The 20641-nt window shown below is 54.2% G+C and overlaps 1 protein-coding gene across 5 annotated transcripts in view; it reads right to left on the bottom strand.

Moving 5' to 3' along the window:
* Nucleotides 1–8129: 8129 nt before the first annotated feature.
* The window catches only part of KCNIP3 (Kv channel interacting protein 3, calsenilin), a 72286-nt gene continuing 59774 nt past the window's right edge, over nt 8130–20641 (bottom strand). For 3 of the 5 annotated variants that reach the window (XM_014534965.1, XM_005860465.2, XM_014534964.1), the window contains 7 exons: nt 16607–16731; nt 16089–16158; nt 15733–15803; nt 11162–11269; nt 10459–10563; nt 9839–9901; nt 8130–9178 (listed from right to left, as the gene is read on the bottom strand). In XM_014534965.1, coding sequence (XP_014390451.1) covers nt 9131–9178; nt 9839–9901; nt 10459–10563; nt 11162–11269; nt 15733–15803; nt 16089–16158; nt 16607–16731 — 590 coding nt within the window. In that variant the 3' untranslated portion in view covers nt 8130–9130. The remainder of the gene's footprint in view (nt 9179–9838; nt 9902–10458; nt 10564–11161; nt 11270–15732; nt 15804–16088; nt 16159–16606; nt 16732–20641) is intronic. The other 2 variants (XM_005860466.2, XM_005860467.2) reach the window with 2 other exon arrangements.

Below are 20641 nucleotides of genomic sequence, written 5' to 3'. Positions count from 1 at the left end.
GGCCCACTCTGGAGCCTTCAGGCCTCTGATGGTACCTGGGCGAGCCCACAGGACGGCGCCCTTCCCTCACAGCGACCTGAGAGGGTGCTTCCTCACGTTTTGTGCCCTGGGCCTGGGCGCCGCGCTCCCCTCCCCTGTGTCGGGTCCCTGCCTCTGAGCAGGGCACCATTTCCATCGTTGGGCAAATGCGGTAGAAGAAACCAAATTATAGCGCGCTGTTGACAAAGGCAAATCTCTGGCTTATTGAGGAGAGGAGGGATGATAGCACCCATTTTACATAGGGGACACCTGAGGCTGGAAGTGCTTTGCGCAAGCGGACACAGGCAGTGGGGAGGGGAACCACCTTTTTGACCCCGGGTCCAGCCTTTTACACCCATCTGAGCAGCCCTGTCTCACATGCACTGTGTTGGGCTCAGGACAGGGTAGTGGGAGGCAAAATCTCCAGCTCAGAGGACAGGCATTCTCCCGAAGAGGTGGTTTAATTAGCAGGCTCTCCAGGCCTCTGGCAAATGAGGACCTACAAAGGGGCTCTGGGCAAGAGGCCCAAGATTTAATCAAGGGCCACATACTCAAGGGCTTCAGTTGTCCCCGGAAGGCGTTTGGAGCCTTACCTAGCACACAGGAGGCCTCTGGGAGGTCCTCACAGGGGATGCCATGGTTAGACTTACATTTGAGCAGTTTTACACCGGTCCTCCTCCAAGGAAAGGGGTCTGAATGGGGACGCGGATGAGAGCAGTGGTGGCTGGTGTGCAACGGAGATGATGAGCATTCAGAGATGTTCAGGAGGTAGAACTGACCGTCCTTAGTGATGACAGGAGTTGGGAGTGAGGGGGAAGGAGGGGCCAGGCTGCCTCCTCGGTCTCTGGCCTGTGATGGCAGTGCTAGTCATGCAAACAAGTTCTGGAGAGACAGCAGCTCTGGGGGAAGATGGTGAGCTGGGTGTTGGATGGGTTGCATTTACTGTGCCTGGGGGACATTCGAGTGGGTACTGCAGAGCGGGCAGTTGCAGCTTGGGGCTCTAGTCTGGCTTCAAGATAGAAAGAGGTCAGCATAGAGATAGAAATGAAGACTGTGGGAGTGAATGTGAACAGGGGGAATGTCCTAGAGAGCCTGGCATAAACCCTAGTCAGGAGACACACCCTGTAAGGGTGGGCAGCACCAGAGGAGCAATCAGAAGAACTGCAGGGAACCGGCAGACAGGGGAACACATAACAGGCAGTCAGGGAGCCACGCCTTCCAAATGGCAAGGAGAGGAGGACTTCTGCTTCTGGCCAAGATGGAGTAAGAGGGACAGATTTACCCTGCATGAAACAAGAAACTCAGACAAAATATGCAAAACAATGGTTTTCAAGAAATTGGACATCAAGTAATGAAGAACAAGTGATATCAGACAGGAAACAAATGAGACCCTGTGGTTGCCCCTGCTTAATGCTTTGAGAGAGTTTCCGGGCTGTGGCAGAAAGAGGGTGGACCAAAGTGGAACCTGCATACGCCATGAGTTGCAGAAATGGAGCTGAGGCCCGGTAAGACCCAGGAAGCTGGAGTTTGCAGGACAAAGTACTGGAGAGGGCATTCTGTAGAGGTTCCCCCTCAAGCGTCCAGCAGAGTCCTGAGCGGGGCATGTCTGTGAGGCAACTACCTGAGAGCAGGGAAAGAATCATCAAGAGGAATCAGAGGGAACAGTGTCAAGAGATTGCACAAGGCCAGGAACAGCGCCTCTTCCCACTAGTCAGATTGGAAAACTCAGAAATCACCGGACACGGGGTAGAGTACTCATGAAGGTCTTGCCTCCACAGGGAGGTGGGGAGTAATGCCCCACACATCATAAAACCAAGATCCACCGCCGTAACCGGTTTGGCTCAGTGGATAGAGCATCGGCCTGCGGACTGAAAGGTCCCAGGTTTGATTCCGGTCAAGGGCATGTACCTACCTTGGTTGCGGGCACATCCCCAGGAGGAGGTGTGCAGGAGGCAGCTGATCGATGTTTCTCTCTCATTGATGCTTCTAACTCTCTATCTCTCTCCCTTCCTCTCTGTAAAAAATCAATAAAATATATTTTTTAAAAACCAAGATCCACCAGGATCAAATGTTGCAAGTAGCTTAATTACATCACAGGCCAAGCTCAGTGATGTTTATAAAAATAATAAAAAATATCCAGCAACCAACAAGATCAATTCACAAGTTCTGATATCTAATCAAAGATAACCCAGTCTTGGAAGGAAGCAGGAAAACATGACCCATAGCGAGAAGAATCTATTATTTTAGTGGAACTCAGTACTGACAGATGTTAGAATTAACAGACAAGAATATTACAACAGTTACTATAACTGTACTCCATCTGTTCAAAGTTAATCAGAAACATGGAAGATAGTTTTTAAAGGGATCCAAAGCAAACTTCCATTGATGGAAACTACAATATCTGAGATGAAAAATGCACTAGATGGGTTAGTGGCAGAGTCGACATTGCGGAAGAAAAGATGAGTGAATTTGCAAACAGGTTAATTTGCACTAACCTGTTGGCTGGAGCCGAAGTTACCAACACAAAGAGAAAGAGGAGAGGCATCCATTCTGTTCGCCATGCCTTTTAGAAGCACAGAGTTGCTGTTGTAGCCACAAACATGCGAATATGCAAAAAGATGGCGCTGTAGACACGAGGGACTGGGGACTGCTCAGATAGGAGTGCCCCAGAAGTGTGACCGTGGCAAAGCTGGAAGAGCACCAGCCTGCTCTTCTTGGAGAAACAAAACGGAGAAATGGGTCCCCCGCTCTGAGAGCCCGTGCACAGGAGCCTGGAGGACTTCGCAGTCTTAGTTGGCTGGCCGCTTCCTGGCAGTTGGCAGTCTGGGGCTGACTGATGGCCTGCTCTTGGGGCCTTATTTTTAGCTTCTGGATGTCTTCCTGTATTTGGTGATTTTTCAAAACAGGGGAAAAGCGCTGCCTGGTTTTGTTAGTGAAACTCGGAGGAATGGGATTCAGCCAGAATTGCTCGGGACAGGAAAGTGGGTGGAAGAGAGCTGGGCTGGGTGGGGTAGGGGTGGGCGCTCAGAAGGAGGCGCCCTTCAGTGCAGGCCACATGTTTCAAACAGACTTTGACCCTGGTGCCTCCCGAGCTGGCCCGTGACCCAGCAAGCTCACCTGGGCTGTCTGCTCCACAGCAGCGGCTCCGTCCCTGTAACCTTTGGCGCAGCAGCATTACTGGCCACTCCCTCCCCGTGTGAACCCCAGGGCTTTTGCTGGCAAGAGGCCCACAGTCTGGCAGGGAGACAGGCTGGGCATGTTGTCCCGGCCCCCTTCCCTCAGGGCTCGCTGACGTCTGGAAAGCACGTTCAGCCCCACGGCTGAGCTTGATGAGGCTCATTGAGGCTGTGGCAGATGAGACGTGTTAAGCGAGCTTGGGGTGGAGTGTTGGGGTGGGGAACCTATGAGTGGCTCACATAGCAACGAATCTGAGATCGGGAGGGGCTTGCTTAAGGTACAGTTTGATTTTGAGCTCAAGGGCTGAACCCTGCCCCCTCCCCCTTGCTCTCTCTGTCTCCATCCCTCAGCCAGCTTACCCTTCTTCTGCTCTGGCTTCATTCCCTGGCTCCTTCAGTTACCAAATAGCAGCCCCAGCCTCACGACTCGGGTCCCTGAAGCTTCAGATGATGAGGAGCAGAGGCTTTACCAGCATTCCCGCTTGGGTTTCCCTTGGCCTCCTTCGCTCCAGGTGCCCACCCTCAACCAACCACTCTGAGCAGGGAAGACATGTACCAACGGGCTGAGGGCTGGCCTTGGAGGTAGGGTCCCTGACTTTCTGGATAGAGAGTGGAAGGGATCCTCAGGGAGACTGGGGGCTACTGCCAGAGGAGGGGAATGCTAGAGAGGCAGCAGGCCGGTGTCCAATCAGCTGACCTTCCTCAGCACACACATGAGACCGCATGAGACAGAAGCTCCTGAGGCCTTTACTGCCGGGGCAATGGACGGGCCATCTCGGCAGACGGTGGGGCAGACATAGATTCTGCACCCAAAGGACAGTTTGTAATTTTCAAAGCCAGCCCAGAGAGCTGAGCAGAGGGGCCCTGGGCCTGCGTCCAGCTGTGAGAGCAAAGATGGGTAGGGCAGGTGTGGGTGAGTTAGAGGATGCTGGGGATTCCTGGTCAAGGAATAGACAAAACCAAAAGGCACCCAGCAGACAGCAGGGAGTCCAGTTCTAGCACTGATGGCCCTTGGCAGTCAGGCGAGCCCTCGGGGGGAGTTTGTGGGTGGCATGGCCTCCACCACCACCCAAGAGAGGGCTGCCTGTAGTGCCTGCTCAGACTGAGCCTGCGGATGCTCCAGGGCCATTCCAGGCCTCCTGTCAGGCCCACTCCCATTACAGGACCCTCAACTCTGGACAAGGTCTAGTTAGGCCTTTATCTTCTTGGAGGTTTATGCAATTCCCCCCTGTGAGTGGGCGGGTCTGAGTGAGATGGTAGAGTTTCTTCCAGACGCCCTCATCTTGGCCCTATGTAGGCACAGGATAACTGCTGGCCATGCTGGCTCTGGGACTGGCCATAGTCTCCTCCCTGTGCAGATTGGGCCTCACCTACATCCCACGCTCCTCTCCAATCTCAGACCTGGCTGAGCTCGCTCTGCAGGCAGCTGGCCTCTGCATGTTCCCTTTACAACCAGCTGGTTCAGACAGTCCATGTGATTGTCCCTGACCCAGGTGAAACCAGAATGTGTGTTGTTTTCAGTGGAAAGAGTAATGTAGATTTTAGATTCCTGCATACTCCATATTATTGGAAACTAATGAGCCTGTATTTTTTTCATCCTCACCCGAGGATGTTTTTTCCATTAATTTTTAGAGAAATTGGAAGGGAGGGGAAGAGACAGAGAGAGAAAAACATCAATGTGAGAGCGATGCATCAACTGGTTGCTTCTTGCATAAGCCCTGACCTGGGCTGTACATGCCCTAGACCAGAATTGAATCTCAGACCCTCAGTCCATGGGCTGATGCTCTCAACACCGAGCAAAATCAGCTAGGCCAAGAGCCTGTTTTTTTGTTTGTTTGGTTTGTGGTTTTTTTTTTTAATGTTAAACCTTGCATCTCTTGGATAAACCCAAATATGCAATGAAATGTTACATATATCATGTATATGCATATTATGGAAATGACTAATATTTTGATTTTTACATCTTTGCTTATAGTTGACAATATCCTGTAATTTCCCCTGAATCCTATCCATGACTGATTGCCCAGGGGTCCTTCTAGACTCCTCACTGCCATTATAGCCACACAGAGGACACAGCCAGCCGTCCCCTCTGCACTGAGTGTCAGGAACAGGAAAGTGCTGAGTAGATGTACAAATTGATGGATGGATGATGGATGGATGGATGGATGGATGGTGGATGGATGATGGATGGATAATGGATGGATGGATGGTGGATGGATGGATGGTGGATGGATGATGGATGGATGGATGGTGGATGGATGGATGGTGGATGGATGATGGATGGATGGATGGTGGATGGATGGATGGTGGATGGATGATGGATGGATGGATGGTGGATGGATGATGGATGGATGGATGGTGGATGGATGATGGATGGATGGATGGTGGATGGATGATGGATGGATGGATGGTGGATGGATGATGGATGGATGGATGGTGGATGGATGGTGGATGGATGGATGGTGGATGGATGATGGATGGATAATGGATGGATGGATGGTGGATGGATGATGGATGGATGGATGGTGGATGGATGGGTGATAGATGGATGGATGGATGGTGGATGGATGGATGATGGATGGATGATGGATGGATGGATGATAAATGGATGGGTGGATGGTGGATGGATGATGGATGGATGGATGGATGGTGGATGGATGGACGGACGGTGGATGGATGGATGGTGGATGAGTGGTAGGTAGATGGTGGATAGATGGATCGTGGTTGGTAGATGGGTGGATGATGGATGGGCTTTCCCTATTTTGAGCTCTCTGGCCCATCATGATGGGGTATTTCAGTGCTTACACCCAGCCTGGAGCCACTGTCCTGACTCCATTCTTTAATGGGTTGGAGTGGATGGATGGTGGATGGATGGATGGATGGATGGATGGATGGATGGTGGATGAATGGTAGGTAGATGGTGGATAGATGGATGGTGGTTGGTAGATGGGTGGATGATGGATGGGCTTTCCCTATTTTGAGCTCTCTGGCCCATCATGATGGGGTATTTCAGTGCTTACACCCAGCCTGGAGCCACTGTCCTGACTCCATTCTTTAATGGGTTGGAGGTCTTAACACCTTTCAGCTCAGCTTCCCCATCCCGCCCATCAGGCTGTGGCCAGGGTGAATGGGCTCCACATAGTGGCCAGCCAATGGCAAATGCAGGCCATCCCACCCCCAACAGCAAAGTCAGGCGGCTCCCTTGCCAGGATTGTGCCAAGGCCCTCAGTTTCAGGTGGGGTGGAACTTCTGGTGTGTGTGGTGGTAGGGGGTCCTCTCCTCTGCCCTCCTCGCTCCTGCTGAGATGCTCATCAGGCAAAGCTGGTGACCCAGAGAGGCTTGGGTCTCGTCACTGTGATGATGTCACATGGCCTTGGGTCTGGCCCTTGAAGCACTACCAATACCCCCAGAACCTACCTCTTCTCTATCTCCAAGTTAGGGAACCCCTCTCACTCCTTCCCCCAGGTTTTCATTTCTTGCCCCTCCCCTGGCATAATCCTTCCTGAGTTTACACTTTTGAAAATAAAAAGCAGGAAAGGAAGACATCTTCAGGCAAATTGTTTCCGTGCTGTGGCCTGTGCCCTCCAGCCCAGGGGACATGAGAAATGACACCCTGGAACTGGTAAAGACGAGTGACCTGGGAGCGAGATATAAATGGCACCTCAAGAAGGTCCCCTGCCCGCTGGCTCCGTGTGGAGGCTGCAGGGCTGGCGTTTCTCATAAAGGCTTCCAACTGCGGCCTTCAGTGACATCACCTCGGGAGCTTGCGATCAGCATGGAAACTGGCACAGGCTACAATGCGGGGCCTGTTACACACTTACCAGCACAGCACTGGGCAGGAGCCACGGATAGCAGCAGAGGTGGGAGGGGCCAGACCAACACTCACAGGATAAGCCAAGGTGAGCCCCACGCCTTTGTCACGTTTCTTTTATTAAAATATACAGGACTGCTGTTGGTGGGCGCTGAGAACAGGCGCCGCCCTCCCAGGTGTGCCCAGGGGAGACGCTTCTGCCATGCAGACATGCGGCCAGTCCTCGTCCCAGCGTGGGAGACGGGCCTCTGGCCGAGGCCACGGGGGACAGGGGGATGGTGGCCACCCTCTCCTATGACCTGGGCCCCTGAGAAGCAGAGCGACACCAGCTGGGAGGACCGGGCTGGGGGCGGGGGGAGGAGATCCCTGAGCCAGGGAAAGCTGATGCCTCCTGGAGGAGGGGAGGGACCCCAGTCAGACTGGAGATGGGGTGTCAGTACATCTCCAAGCCGAGGACCGCCTGTGGGTGCCCAGGAGTCCCCTGGCCGAACCAGACCAGTCTCCAGGGCCTCCGCCGTCCCACCCTTTCTGGAAGGCTCTGCTCACCCCGGGCAGGCCGAGCAGAGGCGGGACGGTAGCCGATGGAATGTATGTTTGGGAATGTTCCTCGGAAGTCCCCGCTGCCTGGGCAGGAGCGGTCATTGCTCTGTGTGTCCTGGAGGGCCCTGTGGACCTCCCACCGGCCTCAGGCCCTCAGCCCTCACTGCTGCCTCTGGCCTCAGGTGGACATTGGCCCCATCCCAGGGCAGAACCCAGCCAAGCAGAGTCCGGGGTTTGTGCTTTTGAATGTTGGTGAGCTGGGCTGGGGAGGGGCTTGAGCCCCGACTGCTCTGAGTCACAGAACAGACCCCCGCTTCCTTCCCTGGGCCACCTGCAGGCCACCGGTACCAGGGCTCCGGGCCCAGGCTCAGCCCACCAGGAGGGCCTTGTCTCGGAAAAGTGGTGTTTTCAGCTCCTCGCGGGCTCCACCTGAGCTCTGGGGGTGCTTGTGCTTTGTGTATGGGTTGGGGTGAGCCCCTGTGGAGGTGGCTACACTGCTTCAGGATCCCACCAGAGGGGAGCTCAACCCAACTGCTGGGCCACGGGAGACAGAGGCTGGGGGACAAAGGGCCGTTTGTGTATGGGTTGGGGTGAGCCCCTGTGGAGGTGGCCACACTGCTTCAGGACCCCAACCAGAGGGGAGCTCAACCCAACTGCTGGGCCACAGGAGACAGAGGCTGGGGGACAAAGGGCCAAGAAGCCCTTCCTGGGCTGGCTGCCACCGGGCTCCTGGGCGGCCAGTCCCTGAGCCACATGGCCTCTTCTTGGTACCCACGATGACTTGGGGCGAACAGTTCAGAGCCTGAGGGGTGGGGGCAGTGCCACCACTGTGTCCCCACTGAGCCTGGCCTGGGCCAGTAGGGGAGGGCTTCTCCCATCTCGTGGGGTCGGCACAGTCTCCTCACATTCTCCACCAGGAAACCCAACCCTGAGCTTAAAGGGCCCCCTTCCTGGGATGGAGGGACAGCAGGGATGGCCCCTCATCCTCGCAGCAGAGCTCACCAGGAAACCTTCCCAGGAAGCAGCAGGCTCTGCCTCCATCACTTCTTTCCTAGTCTGAACACCCTTCATCCCGGCTGCCCCTCAGGGTTCTGCGGTGAGGTGCATCCTGGGAGTGTGGTCACTGGGCTGGGAATGGCTGGGAGACAAGGAGACCAGAGCCTGGCCCATGGGTGGTGGCAAAGAAGGGAAGCGGGAGGGGGGAGGGGCCTTCACTCTGGAGACTGGACCCTCCTTTGCAGGGGAGCTGAGCACTCCCCTGCGCACACCCAGCAGCCAATGGCTGCAGACACTGCTCTCCCCTCGGCCCACTGCAGAGGCAGCCTCACTCCGCTGGCCTGGGATGGGCTGGCTGGGGGTGTAGCTCATGTCACCTGGACCCAGCTCCCAACCCGATGCAGCACCCCTCCCCCACCTAGCCCAGAGGAATGGTGCACGTGTGTGTGTGTGTGTGTGTGTGTGTGTGTGTGTGTGTGTAGCAAACTGTTCACTTTTTGCAAATATAGTAGAAAAAAGTTTCTCATGGAGGCTGTTCCTGGCAGGATTGAGGTGGTGACGATGGCCACTTGGGGATCCCCGATGTGTCCTAGATGACGTTCTCGAACAGCTGCATGGAGCTCATGATGTTCTCGTCCTGCGTGGAGAGGCGATGAGAGGCCGGGTCAGACCCCGGTGGACAGGGCGGGCGGTGCCCACCTCTGGTCACCTTGAGCGGATTCTGGTCAGGGACCGGCCTCTGCAGGGACCACTCGGTCTGTGTCCCTGGCTGGGAGGAGCTGGTCAGGCCCAGCCCGTCTTCAGCCCCAAGGCCTGACTGCAGCCCGTCTGGGATCGGCTAACTCACTGAAGGACAAACCTCCCTGGTTGCTCACCCAGCGGAGGCCACGGGCCATGGACAGGTCACTCTGGGAGCGAGGCATGTGGCAGAGGTCTGATGCCCTGCCTCCCCGACCCCAAGGGTGCTCTGCAGAGGAGAGTCAGCAACACTGGGAGGCTCCAGGTGCCTGTCCCCCAGCGTGACCCTGCCCGAGGGCCACACTGCCTCATCACCCCTGCGGGCCCCACATCTGCCCCCTCTAACTCAAAGCACTCAAGGGCAGGGCTGAGATATGGTGCCCAAGTGGGCTGTGGCTGGCAGGAGCCGGGGGAGGGGTTCAGAAGAAAGAGTGAAAGTGGAGCTTGGGGGTGGCGGGGAGGGGTTCAGAAGAAAGAGTGAAAGTGGAGCTTGTGGGTGGGGAGTGGTCTGAGGACTGGCTGGGGAGGACACAGTTTCTCAAATCCCGAGGACACCTACCTTCTGACAGGTCTCCAGGAACTCATCAATGGTCACTACCCCGTCCTGATTCCGGTCCATTTTCTGCAACCCAAGCCACACCCTCGGTGAGTCTGTGTCTCACCAGGCACAGTCCCTGTCCCAGGCCTGAGGACGTGCAGAGGGTGGGCCTCCTCCACCCCCACCCCTCCCCTCTGTCCCCTACACTGCGTCCTCAGCCCCTCGCACCCCACAGCTGATCTCTCCCCAGTCTGCCCTCCAGCCCCAGAGGCTTCTGACGGCCTCCTGGGCTTACAATTCCCAGAATTCACCCCGACAGGCAAGTAGGACAGATGGAGCAACCAAGGCACAAAAAGGCCACATGTCCCACGGACACACAGAGAAGTCACCCCAACCCCATTCCTCTTGCAGACAGTTTCCCTGGAGGAGCTGGGGGAGGGGGGCCTTGGAAGGCACGAGGACACGGCCAAGATGTCAGCCGCCTTGGAATCTGTGAGCCCAGCCGGCCCTGAGCCGAGGTTCAGCTGACAGGGCACGGCCATTTACCCTCCTGTGGGAGGGGAGGCTCAGGGTGGCTCGCCCAGGTGTCCTGAGCAGGAGCCCCTTCCTCTTCCGGCCGCACATCCGGCTGGAGCGCTCACCTGGAAGAACCTCTCCACGTGCTCCAGAGGCGCGTCCTCCCGCAGGAGGGGGTAGGTGTGCCGGCCCATCATGTCATAGATGGACTTCATGATGGCCAGCATCTCCTGCAGGGGCGGAGGGGCTGGCATGAGTCCAGCTGCAAGGATGGGGGAGGGTGCAAAGGCCAGAGGGGAGGGGGCTGCACCCATGGTGGAGAACCCCTCCAGGGCAGGTCTGAGCCAGCTGGAGGCCCCCCTGCTCTGTCCCCACCCCTGCTCTGCCCAGTGACAGCTCTGACTCTTCAAGAAAAGTCAGAGGTAGATTTTTGTCTCCAAAATTTGACACTGTAAGCTACTATTTCACATACAAAAAGTGTTTGGGCCAAAAGAACCCACCTGTGGCCCCATGTGGTGAGGACCCCCCATTGCCCCTTGATTGGTGGGAGCCAAGGCCAGCCCCACCCTAGGCTTCTCCACCCCTGTCTCCCCAGGCCCTTCTGTAAGAAGGGCTGGTCCTAGGACACTTGCAGAACTGAACCCGATGTGCACACAGCCCCATTCTCCCTGCACTCAGGGGCCCAGGACAGAGCCCAGGAGAAGAGGAAGCCCCCTGGTGGCTGTCCCCCACCTGGTCTCTGGGTGGGGAGGGGAGCGGAGGCAGGACAGCCTGGGCAGCAGCCATGGGGGCGGGAGGGCAGACGGGCCAGGCCTCAGTCCCCCGTACCTCTTTGGTGATGTAGCCATCCTTGTTAATGTCGTAGAGGTTAAAGGCCCACTTGAGCTTCTCCTGGACTGTTCCTCGCAGGAGGATGGAGAGGCCAACCACAAAGTCCTGGGAGGAAGGGAGGGTGAGGAGTGCCAATCTGACTCCAGGTTCTATTTCCAGTTCGCTGTGGGCTTCCACTGAGCCACAGCTCCAGAGTGAGGGGCTTCCATTACAGAACAGGCAGGGGCCCATGAGGTTGACAGTGTGTGTGCATGTGCACGTGTGTGCATGTGTGTGCATATGTGTAAATGTGTGCGTGTGCGTGCATGCATATGTGTGTGTGTGTGGTGGGGATGACATGGTGGCTGATACTGATCTTCTCAAGTAAAGCCATTCGAACATACGGTGTCTCAGACCATAATGTATTGCTCTGATGGAGGACACCTGGGGGCACTCTTTAATAAGGGGTGTCCTCCCTGTAGTTTGCCAGGTCTGCGTGTCAGGGTGTTTGAAACTCCCAGCTTCCAAAGCTAAGCTCCCAGCGCTCAATTCTGGGCCAGGACAAGCCTCTGAGTGTGGTGGACACTGATCACCAATGTGACAAGACAGACGTTCCCACGGCTCCCACTGGAAACGCCCACTGTTGTGTCACAACAGCTGGGGGGACGAGCCTTTCCCTCCGCTCCCAGGGGCCTGCAGGCTGAGCCTCCTGCCGGTGGTCCTCCCGGGGCTTCCTGAGGGAGGGGGGCAGAGAAAGGGGGTCCCAGGAAGGCGGAGGGACAGGCCGTACACCCCGGGGCTCAGTCCCCACTCAAACCGCATACTTCCTGGATCTGAGGACGCCGGGGTCACAGAGAGAAAGCCGAAGGGAAACAGAGAAAAGCGATTTGGAAGAAACAAAATTATTACAGGAGGAAAACACTTAACAACTTTTGGATTTGGAGATTGGAAATCTGACATTGCTAAAATAAGAACAGGATGCTATAAAAAAGGAATAACTAAGAACAAGAAAAAGCTTTTGGAAATAAAAAATAAGAAAGGAAAATGACATACTCGGAAGCATGGTTGGAGAAGCACATGGAATCTTCCGTGAAGCAGGGGGGAGGCAGAGCTGGAAAATAGGGGAGAAATGGCGGTAAAGAGAGGCCCCAGAGCAGGAGCAGCAGGAGTGCCAGGAAGAAGGGAGGACACGAGGCATGAAGGGCGAGAAGGGAGGGAAGATCGCCCACAATGGAAGGCTGTGCCTGTGCAGGGCCTGCTGGGGCCTCGCACGCCTGCAAACAGCCCAGTGTCACCTGCAGGCATGTATCCTGATGCCATTCAGAAAACTGGGTGCAAAGAGAGCCTCCAGGCTTCCAGAGAGAAAAACAAAGCCAAAGAGAAAAGCAGAATCAAGCCCCGTCCACAGGGCCGGGGTCAGCAGGCTTTGCCCTCTGCGAAACACTCAGGGGAGGAGGCCAGGGGCCTGGTGGCCACCATCCTGAAGGACCACAGCTTCCCACCACGCTCTGGTCCCACAAAACACGTCAAACAAGAGAACAGAATCAAGACCCTCCCGGACGTCTACCTCCCACATACTTTCTTCCTAGATGGCTGCTGGGAGACGTGCGCCTGAGAAGAAAGAGTAAAGTAGGCAGGAGGAGGGTGATGGGACCGGGAGACCTGAAGCAGGCCATCCAAAGCAGGGGACAGGGGACGAGACCCCCAGGAGGTGCCCAGCCCCAGTGGATGCTGGAGCCTTGAGGCTGGGGAGGCGTGTCTTCCGGGAGGTGCCCGTCCAGATGACTGGAGAAGGACCTGGGTGAGTTAATGATGAGGTCCAGACCCCAGGCAAGTGAAAACTCAGGAAATTGCCAACGGCAGGCAGAATGAGAATGTGTGCAGAAGAGGAGAGCATGCCACAGTTTACTGCAAGGCTTACTGGGCTCAAACGCCCACGATCAGGTGAACCGCGAGTCCTTGTCCAATCGGAACCCTGTGCTTCTGTGGGAAGCCGGGGATGGAAAAGTGTGTGTCTGTGAGGCCACGTCCCCACCACCAGGGCAGACGGCCGAAGGCCGTGTCTGAGATGGACAGTCAGGAAGGAGGAGTGGAGGTGTGCTGCTGCGAGGACAGTGACAATCAGCTAAAAGAAGGCTGCCTCCTCGGGGATGTGGGTGTTACTGCTGTTTCCCAAGGTCTATAACTTGTAATCTGCGGGACTCTTGACATCACGTGTGTGTTTAGGCGAAGAAGATGAGAGTATGTCTAGGAAAACCACCGACAGTCCTCAGAGTCGAGGGCACCGCTGACTCCTGCTGGTGGTTTCCTCAGCAGCGAAGAGTCAACGCATCTGAGTTCACGCCCTCCCTCTCCTCTGGGGTCCGACAGGCTCCCTGGTGGGAGGGGAAGGACTGGAATCCCACACAGGACCCCGTCTCGCGTGGGCCCCGGGGGCACCACTGTCCCCCCTCTGGCCTTCACAGACGCGGGTCTGTGGTGCAGAAGCCCTCGTGGTCAACCACCTTGAGGACTGTCCCATTCAGGGTCCCTCTGTGTGTGTCATATAGCAGCGATGGTGCCAGGAGAGGGGTGGTGGCAATGTGCCCTGGGCCCACTGGCCCATCCTCGGTGACACACAGATGACCCCACGTCCAGATAGCTTTCGAGTTCTAAATTGCCAACCCACACAGCACAGTAGTGGGTGGGGCCAGCGCTAGTTCTGCGACTCCTTGCCCTTAAGTCTGAGGCATAAGCAGCCTGTCACATCCACAGCCCTGCTCTCCGGCTGTCCCTGAGGCAGAGCCCCGGGAGGCTGAGGGGCTCCTATAGCGACACAGTGATGCAGGCAGGCCTCCGAACTAAGACACCCAGCGTGGCTCCGTGCTAAGGTTTGCTGGTCTCGCCCATCTACTTTGGTAGTCTCCGGTGAGGGCAGGGAAGTTATAACATTTTCCCATATCAGTCAATTTGAATTAATATGGGTCTTGTCTCTCAAGAACATACGAAAGCATTGGGATCCCTGTAAATGCCCATAAACTGACCTGAGTGTCCATTTCCAGAACACGTTGAGTCTGAGCCATGAGGGGGCTGAGTGTCATCTCAACCTGCCGGGACCCTTCCTGGCCTGTGAGCAGCCGGCATGGAGCCCTGTTGGTTGGGAGGACCCTGGGGAGACACATGCCCTCCTCCCTTCCTGGAAAACCTCCCCACAGCAGACCCGGGTCAAGAGGAAGGTCGTCATGGAGAACACACACCATGTGGACCCAGAGGCGCTACCTTCACAGGCTGAGAAGCACATGGAAGGCCAGATGACACCGGAGGGGACAACCTGAGAGGTGCCAGGCAGAGGGGCCTCAGCACCAGCACCCTCAACTCAGCCACTGACAGCAGCCCCCCAAGACCCACCACCACCACCTTAAAGGTATCAAAAGACCCCTCCCTCGGGGGATGGGGAGTGATGGCCACAGGGGAGGAACCTGGACCTTCCTGACACCCCCCTGGGCACAGAGGGGCCCTGCTGAGCAGTTGGATCCTCCGATTTCAGAACAAGAGGAACCACCACCACTCCCTGGCGTGTCCCTCGCACTAGCCCCTTCCCACACCCCCTTCCCAGACGTCTCAGGTGCCTCGAGAAGGATCTGCAGAAACTGGTCACAGGGAGGGGCCCTGGGGACAGTGGGCTTTCCCTGCTGTCTCCCCCTCTGCACGGACGGGATCTGTACTGTGTGCAGGCATCACTGAGAACAGGGAAGCTGGGAACACTGCACGTTCTCACTTGCACAGGAGCCCTGAGAGTGTGGCCAAGGGGGCGGGCCCGTGGTCACCCAGGCGGTGTCAGTGCAGCACGGGGCGGGCGGGCACACGGAGGAATGCAGCACCGGATGCGATGTTAGAGCTATTATCTCCCCCGGCCTCGCGGGTCCGAGGCTTTCCTGTCACCGCCCTTGGCCGAGTGGTTATCGATCACGCCTGGCTCTCAGCATGGGTTTCCTCCCCAAAGAGGTTTCAGCTTTTCACCTGCAGCTATTTTTAGGGGCCTGGGATCCGCAGACATGCCTCCTTCAAATGATCTTGTGGCCTGGCCGGGGTGGGACCCATGGCCGTCCACACTGAGCCGGGCGAGGCCCTGCTGGGGACACGGTGGGGGGCAGGCTCCCCTTCCTGACAGCGGAGGCACCAGGCTGGGATGGCAGGAGCTGCTCAGGCCGGGTGCTCTGTGTGTTTCCTGACAAAGGCGGTGAGTCTGGGGCTGGGGCCTGAAGCCCGCTGTCAGCACAGATCTCTCATGGAGCCTCGTCTCTTTCTCCCATGCAAACTCACCCTGGGTCACTGCCACCTCGGGGTGCCACGGTGGCTCCCTGGGCTCACTGGGGCTGGACTGGAAGACAAGGCTGGGAATAGGAGGCCAGACAGCAAAACCAAATTCTACCGACTTCATAGTTAGGCCCGGGCCAGCCAAACACAGTCCACCTGTTCCCCAGGGGACACACTGGACCATGGACACCAGGGTCAGGCCAGACCCTCTAGAGAGCCCGAGGGTGTGGCACCAGGGCAGAGGGACGCCTGGCATGCCACAGGGGATGTGGGAGGGTACAGCAGAGACCTACCTCGAAGCAGATGGCCCCGTTCCCGTCAGCGTCGAAGGCATTGAAGAGGAAGTGTGCGTAGGTGGTGGCATCTGGAGGAGACAAGGGCACTGGCTGGGGTGAGGGGGGCCTCCTGGCAGCCAAGCCCCCACCTCAGGCAGCCCCACTGGGGGTCCACCTGTGTCCTGAGCTGGGGTACCCCCTTCCAATGGGATGAGGCAGCATCAGGCCTCCGGGAAGCAAGTGGTGGCGGGGAGCATAGAGGTGGGGGTGAGGGTCCCCTCCCCATAAAGGGACACCCGCCCTCTGCAGAACTGCCGTAGGGACACAGTGGGGGCATTGGGAGAAGCGGGAGCAGGGTCTGGCCTCAGACTCACCTCCCTGAGGGAAGAACTGTGCGTAAATGAGTTTGAAGGTGTCTTCATCCACCAGGCCCGAGGGACACTCCTGCAGCAGTAAGTCACCCTCAGCAGCCTCGGCCACCCCCAGCCCCGCACCCTGACTCCTCCCTCTGAAGGATGCCTACTGTCCAAGGCACTGCTGGGCTCTACTGAGCGCCCAGGAAAGTCTGGTGGTTGGGGGCGGGGGCGAGGCAGGAAAGGGTAGGTGTGTGTGTGTGTGTGGGGGGGTGGTGGCTGGTCCCCTTGGGCCAATCTGGTCCTTCCCTTGCGCCAGCACATAGACACGCAGAAAGGAGACACTGCGTGTCTGGGCTTGGCCCACATGCTCCCCAGACAGGTCTCCCACAAAACATGAGCCTCATCAAGGCCCCAGGATATTTGCTGTTCCATGAAGTTTCTAGAAGGTCTGCCTGAGCCAGAATTCCCCTTCCTGGAGCCAAGGATAAAAGGGCGGGGTGGGTCAGGGCCTCTCCTGAGGGGTGGGGATCACTCACATTCTTGAAGCCCCTATAGAGGGACTGCAGCTCCATCTTGGTGAACTTGGTCTGTGCCTGCAGCTGCTCCAGCCCCTCTGGCTGGTGGCGCACCATGGACAGCTCCAGCTCACTGTCGCTGGTATCTGGAGGGGCACACAGACCCAGGAGGGTGGAACATGTACCCCCTCACCCCCCGCCTTCTCCTTCTTGCTAGGGAGTGGGTGCCAGGCCAGGGGCTGGTGTCGGGGGTGGAGGGACTCTCCTCGCAGACTGTTGTGTATGGCCTCACAGGCTCGCACTGCACAAATGGAGGGGCTGTAGTGGGGCAGCACGCTCAGGCCACTCTGCCTCCCTGTCCTCACACAGAGTGGGCCGTTCCTACTCATCTCACCTGCAGCATGACCACCCTATCCGCCACACAGTAGGACAGGGGCTGGGAGCTAGCTCTGCCCTTAAAAGACACTGAACAAGGGGAGACAGGAGGGATAAAGACAGCAAGACAGGCTAGAGGGACCCTCAACCTTCAAGACCCAATTCATGGCCACCCCCTCCATGCAGGCCTCCCTGACTTCTGCCAGGAATGGGGAGAGGACCCCCCATGGCCCATTCAGCCTACCACACTGTTGCTTGGCTACATTTGGTGGTGGGACGTACTCACATTTGGACATGAGGTCAAATCTCAAAGGCCCATTGGGCAGGGACAGCCCTTTTCCTTAATAATAAGACATCCAAATGTTAACTATTGTTGCTGCCTTTCAGCAGGGTGGGAAGAGCATGGATTTCAGATGATCTACTTTTTTACTTAACTTTTTTTTTACCTTTTCCTAAATTTTCTTGATGTGGCATGCATCACTTTTATAATACAAAACAGAGCTATAGACAGAGAAGCACTGAGTACCTACACCTGCTGAGCAACCTGATCACATAATTACAGACCTTCCCACCACACTGTCACCACCCCCGCCTCCCCAGGCACCCCACAGAATGATGAGTCTGTGGTGATCTGTAGCCCCTTTGCAATGCCCACCCTGTGCCCACAGAGCCCAGAACAGTGCCAGGCATGGAGTCCTGCTAACCTGAGCCTTTAGAACCCTTTGCTGGACCTGCTCCATGCCCGACCTCTCCCAGAAGCACTGCCCACTCTCACTGACCCAAGAGCAGCCTGCACACTGCCCGGCAAGTGGACTCTGTTGCCCTGGTCATGCACACTCCCAGTCTCCAAGACAGCTGTTTCACACCTTCCTCTCTTTGAACTGCCAGTACCTCCTCCCCATCCGGCCCCTCAGGCTGCTTCCTATATCACCAAGAAAATAGAAGCCACAGAAGAAAATTTTCTGCCACAACACCGACCCATCTACCAGCATCTGGCCCAGACCTCCGCTTTTCCTCTTTCTCTGGGGATGAACTGTCCCTGTTCTTGGCTAACTCCTCCACTTACACTGTGGGTACCATCCCTTCTCACCTACTCAAGCATGAGGCTCCAGAAATTCTCCCCACTCTTTCCTCTTTCCTCACCATTATTCTTTCCTCACTTGAGGATCATCCCATCATCATATGGACATCTGGCAATCCTCAGTCAAGTTTAGTATAGGCAAACCTTGCAAGCCAGCAATTCTACTCTGGGTTCTAACATCCCAAATGAAATCTTACCCAGCTAAGGGAACCTGTAGAAGGATGCTCATGGCAACTGCATTTTTTAAGGGGAGCTGGAGGCATCCCAAGAGTTTGTCAAAGACAGGATGGGGAACCACAATATGAGGGATGCATACCAGGAAGCACTGTGCAGTGGATTAGAGGTACACCCCAATAGACAGATCCAAGAAGCTCAGTGAACCCCAAGAAGGAAAAATAAAAAGACAAACACATGTAGGAACAGCATGGTCACGCTGAAGAAAACCAAAAATAAAGAGGCAATCTTAAAAGTATCTAGTGGGGAAAGGGAGACTCTACAAAAGAAGAACAATAAGAAAACACCTAACCTCTCACAAGAAATTATGTAGATCAAGAGACAATGGAGCAACACTTCATACTGATGAAAGGAAAAATCTGCTAACCTAGAATTTTGTATCCATTGATAATATCCTTCAAAAAAGAATGTGAAAGGCATTTTCCAGTAAATCAAGCATGTCAAACTCAAAGGCTAACACAGGCCAAATAAACAAGGTTTAAGTTTATGTGGGCTGCAAAAAAACACAAAAGCTTCAATTTCCAAAGAAATGTAGATTTATTTCGATAGAGACATGCTGAATTCAAAGGGCTGAAATAAATGAGACATAGTTAACATAAAACAGAACATTTAATAAAAATTAATATTTCTTCTTGAACATTAACTTACCAGACACTGAATAACTGCACAAATTAATAAGTGTAATGCAAAAAAGCCTATTTTTCTTGTTCTCTGAAAGCAAAATATTTCCTGTTGCGCACACCAAACAAGTCAGTACAAGACTAATGACATGGCAATCAGCTGCTAAAATATTCGCTGCTAGTATTAGTGGAGAGAAATGGTGCGCCTGCGCGTAAGGGAAATGAATGCAACATGATTATAGTAATCAGTCATTAGCGAACGTTGTAGTTCGTTATTAATAATTATGTATAACAGGATAGTGTAAAAATTAAGTTATGAAATTTTTATTAAAACATTTCTTACATACCATTATATTGGCTGGGCCGCAAAAATATCTGTTGTGTGCCGCATGCGGCCCGCGGGCTGGGAGTTTGACATGCTTGCAGTAAATGAATGCTAGGGAGTTTGTTGCCAGCAGAATTGCATTACAAGAAATGCTAAAGGAAGTACTTCAGGATGAAGGAAAATGGTATCAAATAAAAATCAAGATCAGCAAGAAAATAAGAGGAAGCTATAAGAGGAAATATTTTGAATTGAATTTTTGAAAAGAAAACATCAAAATTTGTGGCATGCAGGTAAATTACTTAGAGTGAAATTTAAAGCATTAAATACCTATTTTAGAAAAGAGGAATGTTTCTAAATAAGTAAGCTTCCCCCTAAGGCTAAGAACAGGCAAGAATATCTGCTCTCTCTTCTCCTATTCAACATCATGATGAAAGTCCTAATCAATGCAAAAAGGCGTTGGGTGGGGGAGGAGGAAGAAAAGAAAAAAGAAAAAAAGAGAGAAAGAATTAGATTAGAAAGAAAAAAACTATCCTTATTTGCAGATGACATGATTATTTATGTAACTAATCCCAAATAACATACAAAAAAAAACCCTCTAATAAGTGAGCTTAGCAAGGTCACAAGAGACAACGTTAACACACAAAATCAGTAACATTTCTATAGACCAGCAATATACAATTGGAAACAAAAATTTAAAAACAATACTATTTGCAATTGCTTACCCCACAAATGAAATACATAGGTATAAATCTAATAAAACATGCACATAATCTGAATGCTGAACACTACGAAATGCTGATGAAAGGAACCACAGAAGACTGAAATAAGGGAAGAGACAACCATGTTCATAGATTGAAAGACCCAATATCATAAAGATGTAAATTATTTCCAAAATTATCTACAGATTTAACAGAATTCCAATAAAAATCCTGGGAAGATTTTTTTGTAGATGTACACACAATAATTCTAAAATTTATATGGAAGGGCAAAGGAGACAGAATAGCTAAAACAGTTTTGAAAAAGAACCAAGTGGGGAAATCAGTCTATCTGATTTTAAGAGTTATTATACAGCTACAATAACCATGACTGTTAGGTGTTTGAGGAGAGATAGACACACAGATCAATGTAACGAAACAGATAACCCAGAAACAGATCCACACAAATATAACCAGCTGATTTTTGACAAATGTGCAGTGGAGAAAGAATAATTTTTTTAATAGATGGCACTAGAAAATTAGACATCCATTACCAAAAAATGGACTTTGACTAAACATTATCTATACTAATAAAAGGGTAATATGCTAATTAGACTGGGAGACCTTCCGGACAAAGCCATGGTGGCGGGGCCGTGCCAGAGGTGGTTAGGGGCAATCAGGCTGGCAGGGGGGGCAGTTGGGGGCAATCAGGCCAGCAGGGGGGGC

The sequence above is a fragment of the Myotis brandtii genome, unplaced genomic scaffold (genome assembly GCF_000412655.1).
Source record: "Myotis brandtii unplaced genomic scaffold, ASM41265v1 scaffold1347, whole genome shotgun sequence".
NCBI lineage: Eukaryota > Metazoa > Chordata > Mammalia > Chiroptera > Vespertilionidae > Myotis > Myotis brandtii.
This window is presented reverse-complemented; position numbering and strand designations above follow the sequence as displayed.